Raw genomic sequence first — 9,593 nt, forward strand, 5'->3', positions numbered from 1 at the left:
CTTTCCTCCCATTCCCAGCAAGCCCTCGACCCCACCACGTGGCTGGACCAGCTCTTACCTCAGACCCACGGGGCGCAGTGCACAGCCTTGGGTCCTCTCGTGGCCTCTGAAGAGCAGAGCATGCTCTTCCTTCCCAGAACACCGCCTACAGCCAGGCTCACCTCCGCTGCTCCACCAACCTCACCACCAGCTGCCACTCGTAAGTCCAGGTGCCCTGGTCTCCATCAGAGGGCAGCTCTTCCTCCCCACTCCCCATTCCCTGGGGATCCTAGGTGGTCTCAAGCTCTGAAGATGACTGGGACACTCGTGTCCCTCGAATCGCCACCTCCAGCCACACCTCTTCCCAGGCTGCTAGATGGCTCATCCCTCACGCCCTCCAGTCCTTCCTCTGACGACCCTACGCAAAGTGGCACCCCCAGGCCTGCACCCTGCATGCTTTATCCCATTTCATATGTGAGAAAAAAAGCACGGAACGCATCACCATCCACTCATCCGTCCACCCGCTGACTGCTCTCTGGTGCACGCCTACGCCGCTGAGCACCACGCCAGGCTGCAGAGAACCCAGGCCCGGGAGGCATCTTGTCCCCAGAACATGGCCCAGCGGGCAGAGGTTCAGCTGTCTTCGTTCACTCCTGAGTCCTCAGCACCTGGCAGAGGCTCCATGAACACTGAATGAATGATGAATGGGTGGAGGGAGGGCCAGTAGCAGGGCAGCCCACCTGGCTGGACAGACACAGGGCCAGAGAGCTGAGCAGAAGGCAGGATGGTGGACGGGGCATGGACAGGAGGGCAGACAGAGGCAGGGAAGAGGCGGCCTTCCCACCTCCTCCCCGCGACCTGAGGTCCTTAAGAGCTGCGTCCTGGCACTCAGCAGGACTCTTGCTGGGGTGAACTGCTGGAGCACCCATGTCAGGCACCACCGGGCCCTGTCCTCACCCCAGGCCCACTCTGTGTGGGGAGCCGGCTCAGCCCCGACCCCACCCATGTAGCATGGTATTCTTGGAAGCCAGGGAAGGGAAGCCTCACTCCTGGGCCCAGAATCTCTCTTGGCAAATGGTCCACTCAGACGACCACTGGAGATGGCCAGGAGCCAGGAGCCCTCCTGGAAATGAGGCAGAGTCCCGTGGCAGGGACCCAGCCACTGTGTCCTCACCCCGGCCCAAGCAAGTCAGAGGAGTTCTAGATGGCCACGCACGGGCTGACTCAGTCAGAAGCACGGCTGGCAACCGAGGGCCTGAAGGCCCTGGGCACACACAAAGGCAGGAAGCCGCCAACACCCCTCACAGGCCTGGAGGTTTCTCAGAAGCACCCTCTGATCCTCACAGTACCCCCAGGCTGGGACCCCCGCCCAGGCCCCACAGCTGCTCCCCAGGACAGCAGGGGCCCGGCAGCATTAGAGCCAACTACAGCCACCCCCAGCCCAGACGCACACATGCAGGCTCACGGAGGGCGCCCCCAAGTCTTGAGAGAGAAGCAAAGCGGAGACAAGGGGGCAGAGCGCCCACCTTCCCTCCCAGGTGAGAACAGAGGCTCAGAGCCTCCCCAGGCCGCAGAAGGCATGGACCCAGGGCCTCCTCCACAGCTCCACACCAGCCTCAGGAGCAGAGCGGCCCCAGCTGGCCTCTGAGGGTGCTCAAGGCTTTGCCAAGCAACAGGCCAGGGTGTCTGCCTCTCCCTCCAGCCCTCTGAGCACCAATTAAATAAACTCTAATTAAAAACAACAAACTAACGAGAAATACCACCCACTACTCCAGGCCCTTGGCTCACAGGGATGAGGTGAGGGCTCCTCCCTGGGCTCCCCACGGACCATCACTCACCCCACAGTGGACCCAGCCCCCTCTACACACAGATGCACACACAGGGGCTCACGTGTCCCCAGGTGCCCCACACGGGAGCAGCAAAGTGGCTCCCCCCGTGACTTGGAGCCAGCATGTAGCCCCGTGAGACACAGATCACCTCCCACCTGGGGTTCCCCGCACAACCCAGGCTGCCTGGAGGGAAGATGTGTGGAGGCGGAGGAACCTGGAAGCCAACGCAGCAACGCCCAGGCCCTGCTGCAGACACAGGAGAGCGGAGACGTACCCAGGCACAGGGAAAGAGGAGCGGCAGGAAGAACAGGAGAGAGAGGCAGAGAGACACCAAGACACCAAGAGGGCCAGAGACAGAGAGCGTGGAGAGGAGACAAAGGGCTAGACAGGCAGACTGGGAGGAGGACGGAGGGGGAGGGAGGCGAGGGAGGGAGAGAGGCCGAGAGAAACAGAGGAGGGAGCGGGGAAGAGGAGGGGGAGGAGAGGGGAAGGAGGAGCAGCCCTGGACCCAGTCTACATGGGCTGGGAGATCCAGGGGTCCTGCCCAGGGCTTGCTGTAACTCCTCCTGCCTCCTCTCCTGGCCCTCAAGGGCTGACACACTCAGCACCGTGGACAGCGCCCCATGGGGCCGGGTCCTGCCGCCTCTACCCAGCTCCCCGCTGGCCCGCACCCCCCAACACTGCTTACACCCCAACAATTCATTACTTCAGCAGAGGCTCACTGTCCCCTCCCAGGTGCCCACCCCAAGTGAGGCTCCAGGGACCCCCTGAAAAAAATAAGACACCATTGTCCTCAGGGACTTGGGTCCACAGGGAGGGAGAGAGGTAAACAGCTAGTGACTCCTGGGCTGCCTCTGGGAGTGCCCACTGGATGGGGGAGCACCCAGTCCTCTGAGGGGCCGCACTCTCCACCAGCCACCTCCCACCCCAGCCCCCAATGGGCATTGCTAGTAGAACTACAGACCCCCACGGGCCTTCCATAAATTCTACCCCAGGGCCATGCTGCAGAAAGGCATAGAAGGCACCTCAGTGCTGCTGCGCCCAGCATATCACAGACAGCTCTGGGGGCTGAGCCTTCCGTGCAACCCCCACAAGCCCAGTTCTGTAAACACTGCCCTCACCCAGCAGGGGCCAGCCCCAGGCTTAGGAGCAGGCAGAGCAGATGGGGGCAGCACCCCAGGATCCAGGCAGGCAATGCAAGGCTCCCTCTGAGGGCCTCACCCAAGAGTCTAGAGGCCGTGTAGCTGACTGCTGCTTCCTCACACACACAGAGCCTTGAAGGCATGAGCCCCAGACTCGAGGACTCCACAGCCACCTCCCTCCTCTGCCACCAGCCCAAACACCCCTCCATCTACCCTCCTGTGCACCAGGCATCTTGGGGCAGTCACTGGGTAAGAATGGGGCTCTGGAAGGAGAGCTCTCGACTGCTATGGGGCCTGCTCCCTCCTCTTCCATCTGGGCTCTGGGCCTCAGAACCATAAGGCTCAGGAAAGAGCAGACAGCGGTCCCTGGCCCAGCACAGAGCCTCTGACACTGAAGTGCTAACAGGCTCTGTGGGGCCAACTCCCCAAGCACTCACTCCCCAGCCACCACTCTCCACACCAGAGCCACAGTCCAGCCCAGCTTCCACCTGCCAGTCAGAGAAGCAGGAAACAGGACTCACAGTGCCCACTGCACAGGTTGGGAAGCTGACACCCTGGAGGGTGGGGTGCAGAGCACTGGACCTGAGCTCCCATCCGGGCCCCTTAAGTCCACTTTCTAGATTTCCTGGTTATTTTGGGAATCGTAAGCTATTGTTAGGGAAAGTGGTTGAGGAGAAACTGCTGAAGCACCTTCCCGGCCCTAGGAACTGTGAAAGCACTTAATACACACAGCCTCATCCCAGGCAGCACAAGGGCTCTGAGCGAGGTGGACGCCACAGGTAAGGGTCTCAGGCAGGAACAGAACTCAAAACGCCAAGTGCCTCTCCCAGACCACAGGCTTGCATCAGGCCAGAAGTCCAGCCCTCCTCCTCCCTAGGAAGCTCCTCACCTGGGCAGCAAAGCCACCTCTAGCAGGCGCCATGCTGGCTCAGGCCAGCCGTGGAAGCTGGTGGCCCCTGGCCTGTGGGCTCTGCAAGCCAGCGCCTTCTGGGGACAGGTCACTGTGATCCTCCCTTCAGTGAGCAATACAGCACTGGCACCTCTGGTAGAAGCACCCCCATCCCACACAGGATGGCAAACAGACTGCCTCACATTCATTCATCTCCAGCAGGGCTGTGGGGGGACCCCAGTGAGGAGACTGCAGCCACCCCAGCCCCGCGGCGCAAATGAGCTTCAGACAGCAGACAGCACATGCCCGGGCCGCGCACGCTGGGCCTCCCGGCCTCAGCTTGCCTACCCTGTGAGGACGACCACGAAGTCCATGACGTTCCAGCCGTTCCGCAGGTAAGAGCCCTTGTGGAAGACAAAGCCCAGAGCGATGATTTTGATTCCTGCCTCGAAGCAAAAGATCCCGATGAAATAGGGCTCCGTGTCATCCTAGGAGAAGTAGAGAATAGCGGTCACCCCTGGCCCCCACCCGGTGCAGCAGCAGGCAGAGACGGTTGGTGAGGACCCCACCCCACCGTGTGCAGGCCACAGCCATTGTGAGGGTCTGACCCTCCTCACCTTGCCCCCAACACCCTGCAGATTCTCCAAGGCGCCATTCCCATCACTGAGCCTGCTTGCCGTCTGCACATGTCCCCTAATGGGATGCACCACTGTTTACAGCAGCAACATCCCAGTGATGCCTGTGGGCCCCTGGTGCCTCCCACCCTGGCATCTCAGCTTCTGCCCACATCACAGTGGGGCCCCAACCTCCCTGCTGGCACCATGCAGTGGGCCTTGCTTCAGGGAAGACAGTGATGTAACGGTACTAGTTGTGAGTGCTTACCAGGTAGTTTCTCCTGTATTAACTAGGGTGACCCTTTAATACCCCAGGAGGTCATCCCCATTCTAACATGAGGGAAACAGAGGCACAGAGACGCCCAGGAGCCAGGCAGAGGCCACAGCAGCCTCTGGGTGGGAGCCTGCACAAGGCTGCCTGGATACAGCTCAGGTTTTCTTGAACTCAGTCCAGCCCCGTTATGTATTCAACATGTACCCGGGTAACCAGAGCACGCACATCTCGGCAGAAAACAACAGAAACAGAGAAGCACGCCCTCGGCCCTGAGGGTGCTGGGCGATGACCACCACATCTGTGAGGACCCTGGAGGGAGCGAGCCACAGTCCAGGCCTGAGGCTGGGAGCCACCCTGGGCTCAGATCACAGGAAGCCTCCCAGAGGGCGTGGCGCCTGCAGGCAAGGCTTCCACAGCTTTTGAGATTTTGAGAAAGGGATCCAGGTGGAGGGAACAGAGCAGACAAAGGAATGAAGACAGCTGATCCTAGAAAGATCCCTTTCCTGCACCCCAGGCTGAGCTCCAGCCAACAGTTACTGAGCACGAGAGCGCAGAGCCAGGCCCTTCCAGTGCCGAGCTGGGAGCAGCAAACAGGGTGGAGACAGGGTTGTGTGGAGCTTGGGGAGACCCCAAAGACTTCTCGTGAGCACATGGGTGGGGCTGGCAGGGAAAGGCCCTGTGCAAGGCAAGCCCGGGGAGCTGGGCTGAGGGAGCTGCACATGCAGGGTTGGTATGGGGGTGTCGGACACCTGCACTCCGGGGCTGCTGCCTTAGGAAGCAGGTGAAGGGGTGGGGAGAGGAGGTCAGTGTCAAGGGCCTCCCCTGAGGGTTCGCCTTCAGGACCGTGGAGGTCACAGGAGGAAGCAGCTGCTGGGCTGCCAGGCGAGGTGAGTGCCACCAGTTCCACAGCCTGTGCCTTCCTCCCCAGGAAACCAGGCTCTCCAGGGCTCTCCCGCATCTGACTCCCACCTTACTCAGCCCGGGCTCCTCCTGTCCTGTGGTGTAGCTGGCCCAAGGCTTGGCTGGCAGTGCCTGGTGGAAGCTACCAGCACCCAGGGGTCCATCATGACCCGTGCTGACTCGCCCACGCTCTTCCTGGCCTCGAGGCTTCTGGCCTGGTTTATTTAGGAGGGACCCCTTTTCCCAAGGGGTGGGGTTGCTGACCATCTGCCCAGGGGAACGGTGGGGCCCCAGCAGACAGAGATCTTCACAGCAAACTTCCTGGTGGAAAACAGAACAGGCCGATGCCTAGGAAGGACCAGCCAGCCCCCTCGGCTGGGAAGGAGGCCCCAGCCCAAGCCCTCTCCTCACAGCTCTGCCCTGCCCGGCCCATGGTTGATGGCTGGCTTAGGTGGGAGGGATGGGTGTGCAGACAGCTCGGTGTTGCACTGCAAGCTGGGGCCTGGTTCCAGTAGCTCCAGAGTCGATGGGGGGGGGTGGGAAACAGCCCCGAGAGGCAGGGAACCCGGGAGGCCTCGCCCAAAGCCAGGCTGGCAGACAACTGAGGGGCTACCCCTGCACCACCCAGCCTCAGCCTGCTCCGTGGGCAGCAGCACAGCCTCCCCTCCATCCCAAGGGATGCCTTTGGGACTAGGCTGGGCCTGCACATGGGACTAGGGCTTGTCAAGAGTTCCCCAGACCTCTAGGCTGGACCAGGGCGAGCACGTTCTGCAGTTTTCCGAACAGGTTAGCTCGCCAGCCCTAGAAGTGTCCTCCCCAACCCATGACCACAAGGCAAACCCTCCCACACCTGCGAGGCAGGAACTTGCAAGGCCAGACACCCACTGCCTGGCCTGGTCCCTAGGTCTGTGTCCCTCTGACCCTGGCCCTGCCCTGCTTCCTGTGGCTTGGCATTCAAGGCTCTCTGGCTATTTCCTCTCACGCTCACCCTCTTCTCCGGCCTCTAGAAAGCAAGGGGCCCCACCAGGCTCCTGCCCAAGTCCCCCAGAGGGACCATGACTCACGCCTGCCTCATGGCGCGGCTGGGCTGTCCACACTCCTCCCCCACACCCTGCCCTAACCCAGACCACTGGGTGTTCCAGACGGTGCTCCATGAAGACCTCCTCACCTCGGCCACCCACCACTCACCTTCTCCTGGTGCCTCACCTCCAGGGCAGGCTCCCTGTCTCCCCTGCTGCACTCCTGGGCCTGCGGTGGCCCAGGTTCAAAGGGAGTTCCGTTTCAGGGCTAAAGTCTGAATAGCCTTTGTCTCAGGATGCTAATGGGGGCGGAAGCCAGGCTCAATGGAAGAGGGAGCAGCTCCTGACACCCCAGAGAGGCCGTCTCCTGGACGTCTATGGCCCCGCAACCCCTGGGTCTACACTTGCTCTGCCTTCTGCCCTCCTGGAGGCTCCAGTCTTTAGGTGCACTCGGAACCCAGACAAGGGGCCAGGCATCGGGGAAGAGCAGGGACTGGGGGATGTGCTCTGACCTCAGAAACAGTGCCCACCTCCAAAACGCTGCCCTTCCTCTGACCCAGCCCCTCCAGAGACCCCACAGGGCTGGCCTTCCACCCCACCTCCTGTTGAGCCACGGAGACCTTGCCCTGGCACCCTGACTCACATAGACTTTACGCTCCAATGGGGGCTACCACAGGGGCCTCTTGGCTGGAATCTAGGGATGGGTAAAAATGATTTGGAATGTTTGAGAAGGAATGCTACCCACAGGATGGTGAGGCCTCCTGGAGAAGGGGTTCCAAGCAGGCTCGCACAAGACAACTTGGAGGAAGAGGCTCAGGGTTCCCACATCTAGGCCAAAGCCCATCTCAGCCCAGCAGGGCACACGTGGTGCTCAGAGCTGACCTTCCCAAAGACATGAATGCCCCTTCCCCACTCCAAGTTTAGAACATGGGTTCCTGGATCAAAGTCTAGCGCCGAAAGCCAGGACAGCCATTGAGGTGCAGGGGTAGCTCGTGGCACAGGGCAGACTGGTCCAGGGCTAACATGGCCACGCCCAGGGCTGAGCCGGTGACCCCAGCTGCCCTGGCCCTCGAGGAAGATGTTATCTGCCAGGCCTACCTTTTCCTTCAGCGGAGAGGGGCACTGCCCAGACGACCCTGCCCGAGGAAACTGTGCTCAGGCACAGACCCTAAGGGACAGTGGAGTCGCGGCCTCCCCACCACCCTGCCCTCAGGCCCAGCCCGGCACTCACCAGCCGCTCGGACATGGGCGTTTTGTCCCCATCAGGGAGGTGCTGCTCCAGAGCCAGCACGATGCAATTGGCGATGATGGTGGCCAGGATCATGTACTCGAACGGAGTGCGTGGGTTAAGGACTGGCCGGGAGGCGCAGCAGGGAGGGAGACACGAGGCCGAGGCCAGCAGCGCCCAGTGCAGCAGCCACCACCAGGCCGTCTCCGGAGGGGCTGAGACAGCTGGGTCTGGAGCACCCCTCCTGGCAGACGCGGCCTGGTCTCCCTCACTCCCTGCCCCCATCCCTAGGGGCGGCCGCGAGGCGGGGCCTCAGCAGTCTGGGCCGCCAGCCCCTGGGCACACCCGGGCGGCCGTCAGCACCGCGGACAGCGCCTCCGGCCCGGCTCCGCCCGACTCCAGCGCCCAGAGGGGAGGGGGCCGAGCGCCCCCAGGCGAGGCTGGAGGGAGACCCCGCGCAGGCGCACGCTGCTCCCTCCAGACACGCAGCCACATGTACCTACACGGGCACGTGAACATGCATGTAGCCCGCACCGCGAGCGCACGCACGCGCAGCGCCGGGCTCCGGCTCAGCCCGCACACGCAGGCACCTGCAGGCAGGCGCGCGCACGGCCGCGTCCCCACGGCGCTCGCACCTGCACGGACGCGGCTTCGCCCTCGGTGCCCTCCAGGCTGGCCGCGCGCTGTCCACCGACCAGGCTCCCCAGGACCCGGCGTGCGGAGGGACGAGTCCGGGGCAGAGGGGCTCCGCCCCGCGCCCGCCGCACTCACGGAAACGCTCCCGCACCCGCCGCTCCGAGGGGCCCCGGGGCGCTCCGCCCCCTCCTCGCCAGTCTCCCGGCGCCTCCCCAGGTCGCGCCCTCCCGGCCACCGGGAAGATGGCCCCGGCCCCGGCCCCGGCCCCCGCCCAGCCCCGCCCGGCCCCGCCCGGAAGGATATGGCCACTCGGTGATGCGCTTCGCGTATTTGCGGACGACGTTGTCCTCGCTGAAGACGAAGAGCGAGCGGTTGACGGTGAAGCAGTTCTGCTTGACCGGGATGGGGTTGTACAGCGCCATGGTCCGCGCGCGCTGCGCGATCGATTGCTTGTAGAGGACCCGCTGGCCGGGCTGCAGCCCCCCCGGGGCCCGGGCCCCCCGCCCCGCCGGCCCCGCCGCCCCGGGCCCGCTCCCCGCCGCCGGGGCCCCCATAGCGGCCGCCCAGCTCGTCCCCGAAGCGGACCATGGCTCCCGGGCCCCGCGTGCATCCCCGGCCCAGCGGCCCCGGCAGGGAGGGCGCGGGGCGCGCCAGGCGCTCAGAGCGGAGCAGCCGCGGAGCCGCCGGGACCGCAGCGGACCTCGCCCGGCCCCGCTGCCGCCGCCGCCGCCTCACCCGACTCCGCGGCCCCGCGCCACGCCCTATAAGGGGCTGGTCACGTGGCGGCGCCCGGCCAATCCGCGCCGGCCCCGCCCACCCCGCCGCGCTGGCCCCGCCCCGCGGCCGCCCCCGCCCCGCCCCGGCCGCTCCTGCTGCGCCTCCCGCGCCCCGAGCCTCCCACCCCGGGGCTGGGCCAGGCCCAGGAGCGGACAAGCCTGCGGGTCCTCGACGGCCGCTCAGCGCCAGCCCGGGCCGTCCCCGGAGCGCGCTCTGCCGGCCCCACCGCCCCTGGTCGCCCTCGGGCTCCTCAAACTCGGCCCAGACGGACCCCTCGCTCCGCCCGGAGGCGCCACCGGCCGCGGG

General features: G+C 64.4%; 1 protein-coding gene across 1 annotated transcript in view; it reads right to left on the bottom strand.

The window, feature by feature from the left end:
- CACNA1B (calcium voltage-gated channel subunit alpha1 B) overlaps positions 1 to 9,098 on the bottom strand; it is a 250,674-nt gene extending 241,576 nt beyond the window's left edge. The window contains 4 exon segments of the mRNA XM_025359441.1: positions 4,188 to 4,327; positions 7,878 to 7,983; positions 8,814 to 8,998; positions 9,000 to 9,098. Coding sequence (XP_025215226.1) covers positions 4,188 to 4,327; positions 7,878 to 7,983; positions 8,814 to 8,998; positions 9,000 to 9,098 — 530 coding nt within the window.
- Between the last annotated feature and the right edge of the window lie 495 nt (positions 9,099 to 9,593).

Source organism: Theropithecus gelada, chromosome 15 (assembly GCF_003255815.1).
Source record: "Theropithecus gelada isolate Dixy chromosome 15, Tgel_1.0, whole genome shotgun sequence".
Classification (NCBI taxonomy): Eukaryota; Metazoa; Chordata; class Mammalia; order Primates; family Cercopithecidae; genus Theropithecus; species Theropithecus gelada.